General features: G+C 38.6%; 1 protein-coding gene across 3 annotated transcripts in view; it reads right to left on the reverse strand.

The window, feature by feature from the left end:
- Positions 1-20,402, reverse strand: part of ARID4A (AT-rich interaction domain 4A) — a 46,736-nt gene that overhangs the window by 15,433 nt on the left and 10,901 nt on the right. For 2 of the 3 annotated variants that reach the window (XM_062495762.1, XM_062495761.1), the window contains exons 6-12: positions 16,290-16,369; positions 16,103-16,197; positions 15,390-15,522; positions 13,934-14,013; positions 12,142-12,218; positions 10,558-10,724; positions 1,460-1,532 (exon numbers count right to left, since the gene is read on the reverse strand). In XM_062495762.1, the coding sequence (XP_062351746.1) occupies positions 1,460-1,532; positions 10,558-10,724; positions 12,142-12,218; positions 13,934-14,013; positions 15,390-15,522; positions 16,103-16,197; positions 16,290-16,369 (705 nt within the window). Of the gene's footprint in view, positions 1-1,459; positions 1,533-10,557; positions 11,675-12,141; positions 12,219-13,933; positions 14,014-15,389; positions 15,523-16,102; positions 16,198-16,289; positions 16,370-20,402 lie in introns of those variants that run through there. The other variant, XM_062495763.1, reaches the window with a different exon arrangement.

A 20,402-nucleotide genomic window follows, 5' to 3' on the forward strand; every position in this document is an offset into this window, starting at 1 on the left:
AACATCCTGCACATTGCTCAATCCACCTATTGGCTTAAAGAATATTTCATGGACTGAATCTTCAAATTCAGCACACAAACACTTTCTTCTTTTGCCTTCACAAGGTCCTGACATCCCTACTTGTTTTGTAGTCTGTGTGTGTTTAAGCTAGAGAATGAGAAAGGAAGAAAACAGGAAAGTGGGAAGAATCAAGGCTACATGAAAGGAAAACCCTGGATTAGCCCAGCAGCAGAGTGATTTCTTCCAACCCCAGCTTAGCCTTTTATTCCCCTAAGGCAGCTTATTCTCCAGAAACACTGGATATATACACAGGAGGCCTTCAAAATTATATTGGATGAGCTCCAGAGCACTTTGCTCTATAATACATGCTCAGTTTCTAAATCTATGATAAGAACTGGCAATATTGAACAGCTTTTGAATTGTTCTTTTATGATTCTGTGGTCTAGAACACACCTCATTACAGGGCACACAGAACCTCTTTTACAAAGGCAACTTGATTTCCCCATTAATTTTAACAACCTCACCCCCTCAAAAAAAGAAAGGGGCAAATATTCAGACTCTGCAAGTGCTTCATGTTTTATCCTTAGCTCTTGGTTATTTCAAATTCAAATACATCAACATTTGCTGCACTCTGTGCTGCTATGGAAATATCATTCAGGTAACTGCTGTCAAGAGAAAAGAAAGATTAAAAAAAAAAAAAAAAAAGGGAAAAGGGCAGTAGTTACACCTGGAATTTAACTCCACACCAAGGCTACCGCAGGACGAAAATGGTATTTAAAATACAGGATTGAAATGGTGACTTCACAAGTAAAATTAATCAAACCAATATACTCTAAAAGACAAAACTATCTGCAGGCTTGAATATGTATTTTTAAAAAGGATCATAAATGCTTCCATTTTAGTGTCAGTCTCATCACAACTGCAACTGCAAATGCCTTATGCAACAGCAGCTCTCCCAAGTCAGCAGGTACATCCTGCTCCCTATGCAGAGCACGTGCACTTCTGATACAGCTCTGAAGCCAACACTTCAACTATTCTAATTTATTAAGCCTCACTTAATTCTGTAAAGACAGACATGTAAAATACACTATTTTATTGTTCTAGCTACAGGATAAAATAGAATCTTTTAAGTTGTCTCTTCAGGTATCACTGCTCCATTTGTGCACAGAGACTTGAGGATGGCACATCTCCATTCTCTGCTGGTTGGATTTCACCATCCATGGACAGACTTCACAGCTTCCAGCCTGGGATATTAACAGCAGCAGAGCTCTCAGCCATGGCTGTCACAACCAGAAATCAACCAAGGGCTTATTTAACAGGCATTGTGAACATAAATAAGGCTTTGTGAAAGCAAAACAAAACCAAAACACTTCAGGGAGGATTTGAGCTCCCTTTGAGTGCTGTGCCATTAAACAAGTGGACTGGAGATTTTAAAAAAAGGAAGAAAATTCAGTGTTACCTCTGTCTTCCATAAACTTGTAAAGCTGTTGGAGGAAGTTGTCCCTCTCTTCAGGATCAAGCTCTTCCTCAGGCTGTGAAAATAAATGCAGTCATAAATGAAAACTGCAAATATGCAAAGTAACCGTTTATTTGTATGAAAGCCTAAGAGCAAGAGCTAAACCCAAACCACTTCCCATTTGGCCCTGAACCCATGTAATGATGAAATATGCAGAAAACAAAATTTATTCTGGAAGACTCAAGTGGTACCTCGGGAGGAAAAAAAGTAAATGTAGGTCAAGGAAAGCACCAGTCCATGACAGAATGAGTGAGACACCCTCAAAATGAAAACACTAATACACATAGCATACCTGCCTAACACAGAAGAGGTCTGGTATTTACAGGACTGAAAGAACTCATAGGAATTTCAGAGGTGGGCTTTTTTTGGTTAGGTTGTTGTTTGGAGCTTTTTTGTTTAACTCATTTTCCTTATCCCAATTTTAGCTGAGGTTGCAGAACAATTCTTTCTCCAACAGTACCTGTTGGAGATGCTCCAGACAGTATTTGTTTCTTAATTAAGCTCCAATGGTTGATTTCAGCTTATATTTGGAAACACCTTTAAAGTCACGTCTGTAACTTCTTATTATAAATGCCTTAGTTTTACCTTTACAACTTAAAGCCTCAAACAGATAAACACTAACTTTATGGCAAGGAATCCATAGTGTGAAATAAAGATATTCCTTTTATTCCCATGAAAATTATTTAAAAATAAAGTAAATTTATTGGGGGGGTGGAAGGGCCAGGCAGAGGAAATAATGTCTATGTATCTTCATGGAATCTTGAGATTCTAACAGAGACCAAAAAAAAAAAAAAAAAAAAAGGGGGGCAGAAAAAAAGAAAACCTTTTCCCTGCAATGCTTTCTGCATGCCACTTTCTTCCTGCCAGCCTGGCAGTTTGCACAAGGCAGGCTGCAGCTGTCTTGAAGGAAAGACGTACAGTACGTGTCAAAAAATCTTATCATTACATTATTAAAAATAACAGGAAAGTGACAAGCAGTTCCAGAAGGAAACCAGAACAACAATTTAGATTTCAGTCATCTCTGCATTCTGTAAACTTCAAGCTTCAAGGCAAGGAGAAGGCAGGGAAATAGGGGATGTACATGTTAGTGGCTTGCTAACCAGCAAGCAATCTGCCCAGCATCAGAATGAATCCCAGCCCTGCCTGCTTCACTGAATTCTGAGCTTCTAAACCCAACAGGGCTCAGCTATAATCAGGCACAGACAATACCTGTATCTTACTTCACCAATTTTTCTTTGGGATTAATTGGAGGAATATAAATGTGTAATCACAACACTGTACAGAACCAGTTAGCATTTGCTCAGCACATTACAGGGATTATATAAGGAGAAACAGTTATCTATAGAATTAGCATGCTCTTCCAGGTTATCAAGTGAAGTATTGCTATAGAAACCACAGCTTTTTTCTCCCCATCTAGACTGCAAAATAACGTCAAGATCGAGAAATTTCTACCATCTACTGTAATGTTTACTGACTGAAGGCAATACAGCTCAAACGGTGCAAACGAAATACATCTAGTAACAGCAAGCATTCAGAAATACTTGAGTGAACTAAAGCTGAATTAAAGCCATTTCTTCTGTGTGGGCACAATGCTAAACCAGAACTGTGGGTCAGAACACCAAAAATGTAGGTTAGAAAAAGCAATCTTGCAGCCAGGATTTAATCCTTCTACTGAGACCAAGCACTTTCAGCTGAAGAAAGGCAAAAAGGAAAGATGAAAAGCTTTATAGGGTGGGGGCATAAAACCTGGCTGCAGTAATCATCCATCTGTGTGAGACATCCTAAATTCTGCACCTGCTTCTCTCTGTTGCTGGTGTAAGAGCCCCTTGACAGAGGGAATCTGAACTGTGCCTGGCACTGATGCCAGAACAGGCACCAAAGCCTTCTGAGAAGTCACCTGAGTAAGACCTGAGTGACTGTCATGGAATAAATCATGGATCAGCTGCTCTTCTGCTTCTGGCCAAAATGAGAAAGACCAACCCTTCCTGGATATTCTTACTGCAACATGAGGATAAAAATGCCATATTTTTACTAGGATTATCTGCTTGGCACTGGACATAAAAGAATTCCCAGAAATGTATGCTGTTCTGAGTGAGTTTTACTTTAACTGTATCAGCCATCATAAAATCATAGAATGGGGTGGGGTGGAATGGACCTTAAATACCATCTGGACCCACCTCCCTGCCATTGGGGTTCATCTAAGATGCTGTAAATCTGTACCCAAATCAAGGAAACACCTGAGAAATGTTGATGCCACACCCTGTGATCACCACTGGAGAGCAAATGAAGAGCTGAAATTCCCAGCACTGATTTCCAGCAGGAACCAGGATGACAGTGCTACTATCCAGACATTTGTGCCCATTCTAGACTGGACATAAATAAGTTCACAGTGATAACTGTTTAAAGAAGAGAGTTTTGTCCCTCCGTTTCATTTTTTTTTTATACAGATGGTAGAAAAAGGGAGAGACTACAGCCAAAGGTAAGTCCAAGTGAGAGACAAAACAACATGAAAATTTTAAGCTGCAAGAGTTCAAAACTGAGACTATTCTGCTGTTCATCCAATACCCATAGCTAAATGCAACATGAGAAAAACTTTTTAGTTTCAGGATGAGAGGGTGAATTGCATTTAAATGAAAATAAGTAAAAATCTCCAAGATGCTCCTTTTCTAATTAAAATATTTAAACTTTATGGTTTGAGATTTTTTTCCTCCTTTCTGACAAGCAGGCCACATCTGTTAGGGAACACTGGAAACTGTAAAACAAAAAAATCAACAATGAACATTATCTTTGCATAATGGACATGTTCCTTTCCCAACTCCATTTCTTACTGCCTTCCAAACAACATTATCAGCATTTATGTATTTTCTAAAACTGTAGGGTAAGCACCAGCAACATGAAGCACACAGAAATGTGTAGAACACTTGTAACTGGTTTTGCTTCATTTGGTTTGAGCTACCTAATTCACCATGAGCTTTGCCTCTGTCCTTAGCATGATTTTAGACAATGTGGCTCTGTTATCCTGAGTCATCATTTACTCTACAGAAAGATGTTAAAGCTTCTGTGGGTGCCAACCTTTAGAGCTGAGTGGGAGCACAAAGGATGAAATAGTTTCTTCTACAAAAAGAATGAATCTGTACCTACAAGCACTGAACTCAGGCAATCCAAGGTGGAGCTACCAGGGACAGATCTTTCTTTTATGTTATAAATAGACTGACAAGACCATAAATGCTTCTGTGGAAGAAATGCAGGGGAAAAGGAAGAGCAGCATACACAGGATTTGGAGCTCAGAGGAGGAGATGATCAAGACAAGCTGCCAGAATTACAGTTAATGTAATTTTGTTGCTTCACAGTACTTCAATGAGATTTCATCACTTGCACATTTGCTTTCTAAGGCAAAGCCTGTAAACTAATTAAGGAAACGACAAGAATTAAACTGATTGCAACAAGTTAACAGCTTTAAACCACGTGGAGATGAGCATGGTCTTAAAATGTTAATTTGTACCAACAAAAACCAGAAATCCCACAAACCAACAATGACTCACTCCAGAGCTGAGCCGCAGTTTGCAACTTCTCTTGGAGTGACATTCTGAGAATGCCTCTTTGCATAAAACTGTGAGCAAGAAAGTCTTTAAAGAACATTTGTGCATGGTATGATGCAGGCTGTGCTTCACAGTAGCCAGAACTCCTACAAATGCACACATGCATGAGAAGGAGGATTAACTAATCAATGTTTAGCTATTTTTAAAGGCTATTCTGTGCATTACACACCACAGATGCTTAGGGACTTTTTTTATATATAAATCACAGGATCTTCGAATGGTTTGGATTGGAAGAGACTTAAAAATCATCTCATTCCATCTCCTGCCATGGACAGGGACATTCACCAGACCAGGGTGCTCCAAGCCCCATCCTACCTGGCCTTGGACAGTCCCAGGAATGGGGCAGCCACAGCTTCTCTGGGCAACCTGTGCCAGGGCCTCACTCTCCTCACAGGAAAGAATTTTTTCTTAGTATCTAATAAACCACTTCTTTCTGGATATCACCCTTCATTAACTTCAAAATGACTGTTTCCCTGTATTTAATTTACAGAGTCAGCTATTTCAATGTTATTTTAAAATACAAATAGGTTGCAACAGACATGGCAATTTGGGTATGATTTTATGTGCTCTCCCACAGTTACTTAGAGCAAAACCTACACAGGGAACAAGAATTATTTTGAAGTAAAATGTAAATATTTTAATAGCTGATTGCTGATTATTTGTAGTAATTTCAAGCCTCCTAAAACACACCATGGATTTCATACTTCCTTTATGGACTTAATGCTAATAAATAAAATATATGGTAACAACTTATCATGAGAACGGAAATCCTTGCTTATTTTCTGAACAGGAACATTGGAAAATGCCTCTGGCATCTTCCCTCTTCAACAATGTAAAGCAACTGTGACCAATTTTTTTTTTTTTAATGCCATTGTGATGCAAGAACCTTAAAAAGGTTAAATGTATGCACCCCACTAAACATGCTACACATACATCCTCCAGGTGACTGTCAGAAATAAGCCTTGAAAAAAATCCCTCTTAGCAAACACCTGGAGGTTCTACAACTCTTCCCTCTATGAACCATGGAGACCAGCTAGCTGAATATTTTTTTTTATCTAAATAAATTCCTTGCCTTTACTCTGGTCTTAAGTGAATGTATCTGTTAAGAACGTGTACTGAAAAGATATTTGAAATAACTGCCTGTTAACATCTTCATTCTAACAGAATCAGAATGGCTTGCAGCTGAACAGAGCCAAATCCAAATGTTGCTTACACATCCCCTTGCAAAACAGGGAGTATCTGAATATTTAAGCTTGAGAAACAAACATGATGGACTGCAGTGGATTCCACAGCTTCTCCTACCAGCACATTTACCTGTCTGCAGTCCTTCACTTCACTACTTTATGTTTAGATTAGATTCTTCTTTCTTCTTCCCTGACTTAAATACAAGCAAATACAGTAGTAGATACAACCTGTTTTGGATAAAAATCAGGTAATGTTCAGTGTTCCAAAAGCTTCTGTTTCTATGTGGAGATACTAGAGTTAAGATTTTCTCTTTCCTTTTACCTGCAGTGCACAGATTGCCAAATGTACCCTCCAAACACAGTTGACTACCTTATTCTGACGTGTTGTAAACTGGGTAAGAAGCAAAAGCAATATTCAGATTTTTATGTGGATTCAAATTAATTGAATGATTCTTTTAATTTTCATGCAATATTTTTTCTATAATACCTCTGGATTTTTTCACTTTTTATGAAATGTGTTATTAAAACCTTGGTTGCTAATGGAAAATAATCCTGAATTGCACCACGTTTTCACCAAAATTCCAGCAATTTGAACATGCTGAGTAGATCTGTGTAATGCAATCCCTGTTAAGAGTCCATGACAAGCATTTTCCACATTGTCCTCCTTCCCAGTCAACTCTGGACCACACAAGTCACTCACCACGGGTGAGGAGGAGGAGGAGGAGCACCAAACCTACATGGTGTTTGTTCCCCCTCCTTAGCTTACAAAAGCCATATAAAGCCTGGAAACCTGGTGGTACCAATTCTACCACCTCTTAAAGATGTCATCAAAGGCAACACACTTAGAAAGACAGTTTCTGCCAAAACAAAGTTGCACATTTTTAAGCCAGCTGCTGGAAAAATGGCGGGATCTAATGTCACCAGCTACAGCAGATCTCTCTGCTCCATTATCACTATAAAAGATCCTACTTTAGAAATATAGGATGCTTTCCATTCCAGAATCAGACTTTTCTGACTATGTTGTGATTATATATTAAGTAGGTCTGTGTTCATTTGATTATTTAATGATGGCCTACCATGGCTTGGCAGCAGCTGGACAGGCCCTGACAGCAAAGCTGCTGTGCATACCAAAAGATGGGAATGGGGAAAATAAAATGGCATTTTTAATAATCTCACTCCCATCTCTAATAATATAACCAAGTGCAATTCTAAAACAAAAAGCCCACTGAGAATATTCTGGGAGAGGATGGACAGAAGCTATTTTTGACCTTGATTAATAAAAGGAAACACTCTATAAAATATAACATTTCAGTAATTCAACATCTGTAATCAAATACAGGCAAAAAAATCCCCACTCACTTGTCGATTCTCTCTGCAGCTAGAATTACTGCCTTTCTAAGTGAAAAGAAAATAGAAATTCCTTAAATTCCCTGAATGTTGTCTGTTGCAACACCTAGCATGGCCCATAATAGAAAATATGTATTCTAACAGCTGGACCAGGAATTTGATTTAATGGGCCATCATGACAGTTTTGCTCTGACATTATCTAAAAAGATTCATATCTACCTTCTGCTACACAGCTTCAGCATGAAGATGCTCACCTCACATTCCTACTTGTCACCTGGAAATAATGGATTCCACAGCTTCTCCTATCAGCACATGCACCTTTCTGGAATCCTTTGCTTCACTATTTAACATTAACATCATTCTTTAAAAAGAATCTCTATTTCTTTCACAGGAATGCCTTTTTTTTTTTTTTAACCACCAAGCTTCCCCCTCCCCCTTCTTTGTTTGAAATACACAGCATTTTATGCAATAGGCATGAAAAATTATAATAAAAATGGATACTAGAAAACTAGTACAGCAATCCTTGATTTTTAGTGACTGATACTCTGAAATTTTAACCAATGCTAATACAGACAGAGCAATACAGACTGCAACAGTTCACACCCTGCAAAATGTGGCCTATTCAGTCTTTTTCACTGCAAACAGAGGGGAAAAAACCCAGAGGATTTTACATTTCTGCACAGATTTATCTCATCATGCCATTATTCTCATACAGACATCTACTCCATTTTCCAACACGCTGATACATGAGCATAAAATTCACACCTAAAAATAGATTCTTATTGTCTCTCTTTTTTATTGTTTTTTTTTTTTTAACCTGGAAAGATCTCCCCTGATCAAGCTCCACCAGACTCTTCCCAGATCAGAAACCCAAGTCAAGCCCCCATCCCCAAGCACCGCGCTCACATCACAGATTCGAGCAATCACACGATCCTTACCTAGCAGCTGCATTCTTTCAAACGCAAAATGGTTTTACTTCCTTTCTATCTAATCTGCCTGGACATATTTTCAGCCCGACTTCCAAATATTCGCTCGCGCTCGCTCTCTCTCCCCGCGCGGTGGCCGCGGTTAACCGGCATTACTTACATTCTCTTCCGCACGGGTGGAAGGGGTGGGTGGGGGGGGGGGGGGTGGGAGGGGAAATTAAAAAAAAAAATAAAAATTAATAGAACGAAATAGTAATGCTAAGGAGAACGCGAGGCATTAGATGAAAGGCAGAGGGAAGGGCCAGCCCATCTCCGAGCCCCCGGCCAGCCCCGGCTCCCGCGGCCGCTCCCCGCGCCTGCGCCGCGCCCGCTCCCGGTTGCCCGGGGAACGCCGAGGCCGCCGCCAAGCGCCATCGGCCATTCCGTGTGGGAAGGGAAAGGCCAGGGGGAAAGGGAAGCGGCCTTTGACCTTCCTCCCGACACGCACGGCCCGCACTGCGGCTTTGCGGGGTGTATTGTGAGAATGGCGCGGTGGGGAAACAAATGAATCCCGCAGCGCTTTCCCTCCCCGCCCCCCACCTCCGCCCGTGCTGCTAAATCCAACACCCAGGCTGCGAGCGCCGAGCAGAAACAGACGGGAATTCTGTACCCACAGTTTTGATGACACGAAGAAAATGGGTAACTTCACGGAAAAAGAGCCTCTTAAAGTACTCGAATGCTGAAAAAAACTGTTAATATGAGAATCATGGAATCACATTCCATGATGTGGGTTGGAAGAGACCTTAAAGATCATCCAAGTTCGAATTCCCCACATGGGGACACCTTCCACCAGATCAGCTTCCTCCAAGCCCCGTCCAGCCTGGCCTGGAAGGAACGCTGCCAGGGATCCAGGGGCAGCCACAGCTTCTCTGGGCACCCTGTGCCAGGGCCTGCCCACTCTCACAGCCAAGAACTCCTTCCCGATGTCTAACCTAAATCCCTCTTTCAGTTTAAAGCCATTGCCCCCCCATGTCCTGTCACTCCAGTCCCTCTCCATCTCTCCTGGACCCCTTTATGTCCTGGAAGGGGCTCTCAGGTCTCTCCCAGAGCCTCCTCCAGGTGAACATCCCAGCTCGGCTCCAGCCCTCAGAACAACTTCGAGGCCTCCACTGGAGCAACCTCCACAGGTCTCTCCTGTGCTGAGGACCTTGGAGCTGGACAAAGTGCTCCAGAGGGGTCTCATGAGAGCAGAGGAAAGGGGAGAATCCCCTTCTTGATGCAGCCCAGGACACGTTTAGATTTCTGAGCCACGAGTGCTCACTGCTGGCTCATCCAGTCTTTTATCCATGAGAACCCCCAAGCCCTCCTCCACAGGGCTGCTCTCCATGAATTCCTCTCCCAGTCTGTACATGCCACAACACGTTAGACACAAAATCCATCCACCACAGCATCCCATGATTCCCAACCTAGCACACACGAAGGTCAGTCCTGTACTGCTCTAAACAGCATTTATGGCCCTGTGAATTAGCATAGTTTCAGTCAACCTCCTGATTTTGCTTGAAAATTTTTGTCTTTTTTTTTTCCTTAAATCACACTACTGTTTTCAGAAACAAGTTATTTTTTTACATAACCTACATACAAAGAAAAATACAAAAGGAAATTAGAAAAGAAAAATACAAAGATACTGTATTCAAGGTAGAATTACTAATAGGCTCAACCTAATTTTTTTGGTTTTGCCTTTTCTTTTGACCCAGAACCTTTCTCTATTCTCTGCCTTGAATTCCTAGTTTCTGACATTTGTCTCCTGTTTCTTCAATGGGTAACAGACAACTTGTCACTGCTCACAAATCTCAATAAATACAACTGTAGCAGAGAGAAGATGAACAGGACTGAAAAGACACTGAAGTGAGCTGAGTCTGAGAATAGCATGCTAGAAACTGCAGGATTTACAGGCAAGCATCTTATTAAATTATCCCTGAAAAATGACAGAAATTGTCCAGACTCACCGCTACTTCTTCAGTTTTCTCTTCTCTTTTTTGTTCCTCTTCATCAGTTTCTGCAGCAGCGGCATCCTCCTCATCACTGCTGGAAGACTCCAGAATTTCACTGATGTCCATTTTCCAGTTCCGAGGAACACCCTTGGTGCTGAGAAACGTGGTTGCCTCCTGTAGCCCTAGAGAGGAAGGGGCCCTGGCTTTACCTCATCTGCAGCATTCACAGTCACAAAGCATTTTTTATTTCCTTTCCACCTTCTTAAAAAGCACAGCGCCAACTTAAATGCAATGAATCCATCACAGATCAAGCACCATGGCTTATTTTGCTCTTTCCAAAATATGTTTTTGATTAAAAAGAAAAAAAAAAAGAAAAAAAAGAAAAAAAAAGAAAAAAGAGCACTGGCCCAAAGAGATGTGACATTAATGTTTGGAACAGAGAGAAAATACATTAGTGAGCAAAGGAGTAAATGGGACAGGCACAAGTTACACTTGTACAATGGAAATACCTCAAATTCTTTTCCTTGAGGAGGTGCTCTGAGGGTGGGAAACAGCAAAGCAAAACAAAACCAGATAACCCCAAAATCTGCCCCTCAGTCACAAAAAAAGACTTGAATAAAGGAGCCAGGGAAACACCCAAAAGAAGAACATACTGCAATTAACTGTTCAGTGTTGCTGGAGAAGAAAATGCACCAGTTTTTAACACTGCTGACAGAAAAACCTCCACACATTGGTCTCAACTCTTTTTTTTTTTTTTTTTTGAAAACCATTAGTACCTTTGGTTCCAAAATATTCCCTTGTAGCAAGGAATGTCACAACCCAATTATGTTCTGCACCGGAAAAAAGTCCCTTTCTTCAATTTATCTCTAACATGGCATCTGCTATTTTATTTTGGCTGTTCTAAAGTTCTTGGACTGTGAAATAGCTATTAAAGACACAGTAGAAGAGAAATCATGTTATATTAGACAAATCAATCAAAAACACCTCAAGCTTTCATTCAAAGCATTTTACATCTTGACTTGTAGGGAGCTGCTCCACACCTTTACTGAAGCCACATACTGTTGTTGAATGAGGACTTTTTACTATAATTTTTAATAAATACAATTTAAACATTTCTCTTTAACACGCTTCATGTTTTGATGGATTGTGGCATCCATGTCATCCATCCAATTCTGTAAATATTAATCACAGACTGTTGTCATTATGAAGTTTACACCTCACTGTCTGGGTATCTTTAATGTAAAGAGGGTGTTTTGAGCAATACCACTAAATTTTAGCATTAGGAGAGGTAAATAAATAAGTAAATAAATATAAAAATATATATTCCATTGCTCACTGACACTCCAAATAGACTACCTTGAAAATACTCTATTCATTTTCCACAAATTTGGACTGGATCAAAATAATGAAATAAAAATGAAATAAAGAATATTTCTACAAGACACAGCTATATTCAAAGTTTCTCTAATTTCTCCCACTTAAAATTATTTACAAAATATCCAAGAGCAATCATCAGAAATCATCATTTATCAGCAAATGTCAAAAGAAATTTTGTATGAAATTACTTCATTTAAACACCAAGAATTTGTTCTAAATTACCTTTTTTAGGAGAGGACTCTGATTTTGGTAAGTTTTGAAGATCAAGTTCCTTAATGTCTTTTCTTGCTATTGAGTAACTGTAAAAGAATAAGGTTTTGTCATTACATCACAGAAAAGCAAGCATTTGACTTAGAAAGACAATATTTTTTAAAATTTTCAAGAGTTATTATCCACTTGCAAGGACCTTGCTAACAATTAATTGCCTAAGGCACTTGGTTTCATTTGGTCCAAACAGAAGAGTAAGTTATCTAGGGTAAGTTTCCAATCTTTGAAATCCAGGCATTAAAGTATCCTTAAGTAATTAAGAAAACTTTGTAAATGTCCTTTACTATAATTGCTTAACCTGCACAAATTTGCAGAGGTCAAACATGCAGGTAAAAATAATTTTCAGAACTGAAAATATTCACAAGAATCAACAGCTGCCCTCCAAAACAAGGGTCTAAGCTAAGAGGACAGAAGCAAGTAGTCTATTTTCAAAATGCCTTTTCACTAGCACAGAACAACAGTGAAGTCAATTCAGATTTGCATTGATAAGACAGTTGATTTTAATTTTTAAATCACAAAAGCCTTCTCCTTCTCACAGCAAAACATACTTAGGTTGCTCTGTTCCAATGTCATACTGGATATCAGTCACTGAGTTACAAGAGAAATCCTAACCAAACTGCAGGGAAAGCCCTAAAAGTGAGTTAGTCTAACACATTTTTTTGTCTTCTTCCATTACTTCAGAAAATTTGGAGTGTAACCTCAGAAATTAGAGGCTGCCATTTTCTGAAGTTAAAGCCTTACTGCTCTGGGGGAAAAAAAAAAAAGCAAACAAAAAGCCAACAGAGCAAGTCTAGATTTTAGCAGTGACTTTCAACTCTCAGTACAGAAGGAGCCAGGCTCCAGAAGGATGATGACACATATCTTCATTAAGAGGCCAAAATGAACCAAGTCTTCAGGTACTTGAAACACATTTCAGTAATCAAGTACTTGTAACCTACTCAAAGTCTCAGCTATCAAAAATCAAAAACTGCTCACTTTGAAAGAAAGAAGGTGACAGGTGGCCTTTGGCGAGGAAGTTTTTAGTTACAATGTGTTAACACAGATGAAATGCAGTAACAATGAAAAGACATAAATGCAAGCAGCCTTTCAAAAATCCCAAAAGCAGTCTTCATGCTCTTATGAGTACATTATTCAATATGTAAGACACAGATCTCCCTTTTGGAGTGGAGGATGGACTAACAGGACCTTTCTTTCCTTTTGAAGGAATATGATTCAGATTCTGTAAACATTTTAATTAGCAATTCTGTTTAAATTCTCTTTTCTATTAAATAAAGTAGATGAAACCATTATAAACTATCTAAACAGCTATGGACATCTGGGCACTGGAGGTAATGAGGCAGATACCCAAACTACTGCAACTGACATCCATAAAGAAGGTAATTTAAGGCAGTAAGGGAAATAATTAAAACCAAAACTCACTTTAAAGGATAGAAATTATGTTAAACAAAGAAAAAAAAGGACAAACATCCAGGTGTTCACACTTTAAGTTGTTGATTTTTTTTAATGAAGAAGCACCAGGAACTTTCTTGATTCAATGAATTCTTATTGTCACATACAATGGAAAGAATGGTGAGGAAGCACAGAAGGACTCAGCTGGAAATAGACAGTGAATGCCAAAGGTGTCTATCCAGCATTACAGAAAAATGTACCCTTTCCTTTTGGAAGAAATAACATCTTCAGGAGCAATATGTGATGAGTTCCCCAGTTTCCTCCCACAGATATCTAATCAAAGTGAGCTATCACTTACAATTTGGAATCTGCAAAGGATCGAACTAAACACTGGTCCTTTTTCACCGTGACGTCGTCATTGCAGCTCGGTGACACAACCTGAAGATGCAAGTAAAGCATTTCTTTATCAAAACAAACTAACAAAAAAAAGCTGATCTTGAAAGGACAGAAAGGTATACTGCAGTAAAACTGCTGCTTTCTGTTTCTTCTGTTGTATTTCCAGTATTGGGTAAACAAACCTATTTGCATTTATACTACGAAGGCCAACAACAACAAATTTCAAGAAGTAATTTACCCCAAACTATTGACTTGTTCTGTACAAGCCAAAAAAGTCTAAAATTTCATTTGAAAACTGATCTACTGAGGTTACATCACAGGACTCTGTTCATTCTCTCTGCTTTTTTTACTCTTGTTCACACAAATTTTTTTTTTAAAGCATCTATTTTAAAATAAGTCACAAACCCACTTATTTTATACCAGCTTCTGATTTTCTGGAATTTAAACTGAGACTTAACTGGGTTTTTTGGTTTGTTTTGTTTATTGAGATGTGGATAATATAAATCATTGTGAAATCCAGCACATCCTTCCACAGCAGTATCATCTCTAGGCCTAAAGAAAGTGATAAAAATGCATTTGCAGTATTTGTGTTACCACAAACAGGATAGGTTTACGTTTTGCTCTAGATCATATACAAGCAGAAAATGTTAAATGCAAATATATAACCTCCAAGAACTTAACTCAGCAGTTAAGAACCATGTTAAATAAAAAAAAAATCTGTCATTAATAATGGGAGCTGCAACCAGAGCATGTACAGTACCACATTTTTATTGAGGTACATACAGGTGGATAAGGAAGTTCACCCTACATTACACCATGTCTGAAAACATAAAAATGTTTTCTACAGAAAGCAACTTTTAATATGCACATGTAAACTTTTCTGTGTCTATCAATAAGATGCAAAGTGTCTGCCTTTACAAAACAAGTCTGCTTGAACCTGGATTTATGTAATGTATATTTATTATCAGCAGTGGCAATGAACAGCTGTATCATTTATTGACAGCCCAATAAAAATAAGCACCAACATCTGCTCCTAGAGTAACTGACCACTGGTACAAATGCAAGCATCAAAGAAAGTAGTATTTCATGAAACTGAACGTCTAGGGAAAAAGACAATTACATTTAAAAAAAATTTAAATCCCACTGCAATTAGAATCCATAAATCTAGATCCTCTTAAACTGCCTGGGAGTGCAAGTCCTACCATATTTTATTTTTAGAAGAAAAGTATCATTACACACTGATCATTTTGTATGCAGTTCTAAAACACTTTAATGCCATGAAACTGTAACTTACACATGAATGTTAATCTCTGCTTTCCTACTCTTCATAGATACTGCAAAACACTTGTATTTTTAGCAAACATGAGAGTAGAGCTTAGCCTGACTGCATTCACAGCTTTGCTGCAAAAAGAACTCACCAAAGCTGGGTACCAGTCTGCCTTCTCTGAATTACAAGTCACACTCACAACCTTGCCAAGCAATTCATCGTTGAGGCGCTTCTTATCTTCATCCTCCTCTTCACTACTTTCTTCTTCCTTTTCATCTTCAGTACTGGATTATCAAAATGCATAGTATTTTAAAGTTTGTCTGAAGTTACTACTTGAAAACCAAAAACAGCCTACAACAAGATTTTTCTTCCTATTTTGCAAATCTTCAAATAAAGAGTTATAATTTTAAGAGCTGAAGTTGCTTAGAATACACTTAAATATTAAGTGCACTTAGTAAGAGGAATTTTACAGGAATTTTTTCCTGCAAAAGTAGGAGTATTTTACAACAGCATCATGTTAGAATTGGAGACTTGATTCAGGTTTTGACTGTGCATAAACATGAAACAAAGAAAGACGCTCTCTACCCCAAAAATTAAAAAAGCACCTTTTTTTTTTTTTAACTGTGTTCAGTATAGAGGTTAAAAATCCTACATTTCCTATTAGATGAAAGAAGCATAAATGCTCTTAAGGGTACTACAGGAAAAAAGCCCTTCAATTTCACAATATTGCCAGCATATGGACATGTCTATCAGCTGTGCACAAAATTCAGGTGACAGAACACTCAGACCATTGCAGCTTCAATAGGACTGTTTCAGTTTTAGCAAAGGACACTAAAGGAAAAGCAGAACACTCTGAAAACTCACACAGGAAGAGAAGATCTTCTCCCTCTATTGGATTTCTTCCCAATAACTGGAGTTCCAAAGTGCTCTGGGTTGGTTAGTGGCAGTTGATCAAGTGTCTACGTGGAAACGGGGGAAAACAACAAAGGTTTGCAATAAAAAGATATGAATTAAATATTTATTTTTAATTCCACATCCACCATTGTCTTACCTCACTTTCTGCAAAGTGCCTTTCTCCCTTCAAGCATAATGAAGTTCGTCTCAAGGTCCTTTCATCACCGTCATCAAAAACTAGGGTGAAGCCAAGAAAATACATCAGCACAGGTTGATCAGATCTCAATCCCAAGTCTACTGTTTATCTCACAATCAAGAACATTCTCTACAACATCACTTTCAAGCCTCATTTATTCACTCTTCAGTTCACAAGCAAAAGGAAAGTCAGTATTCAGAACTCAGTCTTGGAATAGATGTTCACACAGATTCAAGCCACTACAAAGTAAGGCTTTGGATGAAAAAAAGTCTCAGTGTAGTTAAGACATTCTTCTTATCAATACAACAGCACATTTTAAACCCCAGCCTTAGCTGCACACCAGTTACTACTATCTAGCAATCTGTGGTTTTGTGGGTTTTTTTCCCCACCCTATACATTTATTCCTTACTTATCCTTTAAAAAATATGCTACATTTTACTTCTGTTCTCGCCGTGAGCAATCCCACAAAAAGATCAATGGAAAGAAAAACAGGTTTCTGATAAGTTTTTGCTATACCATCAATGCCATCTTGCAAGCAGATCAAGACACTGGAAACCTGCAATTCCAAATCAGACCACTTCATAAGGAATATTTAGTACACATGCTGTTGTGTTGTATCTCACAGGAAGTTCTATCAATGCACAGCACAAGAAGGCTGGAATGCCATGAGGCTACTGCAAACTCTCCCTGAGCAAGATCTACTTTTCAGTTTAGATAAAACCTTTTCATGAAATTTTCCTTGAAGAGAAGGAAAGGCAAAGTTACCAATTCCAACGAGCAGAGTCCAGGTGGCTGCAGGCTGGAATCCCAGCAAGGTACAAGTTGATTTATATGGGGTCAAAGTGCAGAAAAGAACACTTCTCTATATTTAAACCACTTGAAACTGGCTTTGTGCACTAGTGAAAGAAAGTTTCAAGTGTTGTGCATAGCAGTATGGAAATTTTGGCATACTTATGAAATTAATTAAGCTGGATAAGATAAGCTTTCAAGTTCCTCCATCTTCAGAGTAAATACTGCTGTGGTATACTCCATATGTTCCACTACTGAATTATCTTATGGTTTAGAACACTTGTACACACACAATTAACTTTTCCTCCTCCAAAAATCTCAAACTACTGAAGTTTCAAGAATAATCATTTTAGGAGACAAATGGCTGGTGAATGGCAACAGGTAACTTGATTTTAAAAAGGCACACAGAGCCTAATACTTGACAACAGAACCAAGCTATTTCCTTTTATTTATTATCTCAAAAATTGGAAGCTCTACCCATTTACTTAAAGCTAGTCCAGTAGAAGGATAAATCAAGCAAACTATTCACAAACCAGATGACATATACCAGTTTTTCACCCTTAAAAGATAAAATATTATAAATACTGGCGATTAAGTAAAATACCCTCAGTAAAATACACTAAACTCAAATTAAGACATATAAGGACATTATGACAATCAAGAGTAACAATTTATACTGTGGACATGTATAAAGCACCTGCAACTGCCAGTGTAGCTGCAGGACTGGGAGCAAAACATCCTTGCAGAACAACAAAGCGTAAAATAACAGTATAAACAAAGATTTATTTTTTTTTATCTGCATAAGTGATCACTTTAATAAGTTTCAATGGATAAAGGATAGCATCATTTGTCATACAAAAATATCAATTATTTGAGTTACTAAGGTGGAGCCAAGTAAGGAGTCACTCCAATTAACCATGATGCTTGAAGTATTTCATAATTGTAGCTACTTCAAACTTGCTTCTCCTCTAGGGAAAACACCTGACTGTGCCTTTCTGAAAGGGCAATCCAGAAACTCACACTGATAAACTCAGCACCTTTAAAAATCTAAGCCTTTCGTAAACTAAATAGGCCTTGTGGTTTCCATGCCACTCTTGAGAAAAATGTGCTACACCAAAGTACTGTTCAGATTTGTGTCACCCTGTGCATGACTCTTTAATGCTAGTCCTAGAGGATTTAAGGGAATGTCTTTCCAAGGCACAGTATCAAATACTAAGGATTCTGTAAATATAAGCAGTAAGGCAGATGGCACAGTTTTTGGCTATGAGACATTTTGAAGCTGTGATAACAGTCATGTCAGAAGAACTTAATACACTCTAAGCTGCAAATTCATTCCTCTTTTTAATCTCATCCAGAAGCAAGGCTGTTTAACTCTAGCTAAAATGCCTAGAAGTAACAATCAAACTAAAAACTTTTAAATTACTGTTGAATAACTTGCATCAATTACTTCATTCCTTCAACAGGTTATTGCTACAACTCCAAATTCTTCAGAAGCAAAAAGGTTGTGTTTTATAAGGAATAATTCACCAGGCAGGGAGAAAGCAAGAAACAGGAAAGGAAGACAAGAAGACATCTCCCCATCCACACACACACAGTGAAGTCATCAAAGATGTGTTTACAGTGTCACGATTCTCATCTCTAAAGAGGAAATTACAGTCTTGTCTTTCCAAAGAAATAAGGGTTAAAAAGCAGAAGCCCTTTACGTCCTCCCATTGCCTCATCTGATGGTGGGCAGGGGCTTTCTGGGGAAACAGAGTGCAGCAGCTGATTGCTGGGAAGGGAAGGATACAGACTAGCCAGGGAACTGCTCCACAGTCAACACAACATGCCCGGAATGGGAAGAGAGGGAAGAAAAGCCACATTTCTGCCCGGCACAGCCCTTTTCTTCCAAACACATTCCTTAATGAGGAACATTGACAGAAGGGGAAAAGAGATGAGTAAGCAGCACAACCTGGAGGAATAGTCTCTGCCATAATGCTTGGTCTAGTCCCAAGAACTGAGTCCAATATGCTCCATACAGAGCATATTGAAACAGTGACAATAAAATGGAAATTTTCAGAATTCCAATGCATTTCGATGTTGTCTGTGATGTCTATGATAATGAGAGAAACACAATAGTTTTTTTTCTGTTTGAGAAGAGCTACACAACCCTAATCTATGACAGAAAAATAAAAACAAACTTCCCAGCAGTGGTCAATACAACACTACACAAGAATTTAAAAAAAAGGAAGAAAAAGGGACTAAAATTTCAGTACCTCAAAAATGCACTAAAAAGTGCAACTTGAAGCTCACTATTGATGAGCTGGTATATTCCATTTCCTGTCTGTAGCAGTCTTGTATATACTATCAGAAAAAATCCTCTAACACTGCCTTGACAATAAGGCCATCTCAAGTTTGGTGTTCATGTATTTAAATATAAAACATTAACAAGTCAAGTAATCAAAACCATTTTTGGGAACTGTGAAGAAGCTTGTCACAAAATACTACAGATCCGTTTGACTACATCTGGTTTAGAAATATAAATATAGCTATGTTAGAAATAGATTTAAGAAGAAAAGAAAAAAAAAAAGAAAAAGGAGAAGAGAGCAGAACTCTAGCGAGAACATCCTCAAAGCAGTTACGAGATGACTGCCACAGAGCCACCAGTGTTAGCAGGACAAGGCAGTTCTGTGACACACAGGTGCACAGGGAAAACAACCCTCAAGGCTGCATCCTGCAAACTTCAAATCCAGCAAGCTGTGTTACTGCTGCTGCCCAAACCAACAGAGATTGGATTCTACACTGCACTGCAAGGAAACAATTTCATCTCGTTTTCCAACCCATTGAGAAACTTTTAAAGTCACCAAGACAATGAAATGAAAGCACATACCACAAATTAAAGCTGTTCCAATGTCACTGCGCATAGTGAATTAATGTCACTGGCTGCCTGGCAAAGCAGCAATTTATGAACTACAAGAGATGCTGTCTATGAATATCTCAACTAACGTGTGCAGATTTTGTAGATATTTGGGGTTCAGCTGTGGAAACAATGTAGAAGAGCTGTGAAGTGCTTGTTGAATGGCCTTGTAGACAAGGGCTGTACTACTGATTCATCACTGTAAAAGGACTCAAGAGCAAGAACTGCACTGTATTGTACTACTGAGAAACTACACAACTCAAATTTACTACTTGGTAAATTATTTTACAAGAGCCCAAGTTCCTCTTACAAAAATGTACTTGAAATATCCCAGAAAGCAGGGAAGTTTGAGTGGCCTTTGAGTCTACTCACAGAAAACTATCACCTCA

Source organism: Cinclus cinclus, chromosome 6 (genome assembly GCF_963662255.1).
Source record: "Cinclus cinclus chromosome 6, bCinCin1.1, whole genome shotgun sequence".
Taxonomy (NCBI): domain Eukaryota; kingdom Metazoa; phylum Chordata; class Aves; order Passeriformes; family Cinclidae; genus Cinclus; species Cinclus cinclus.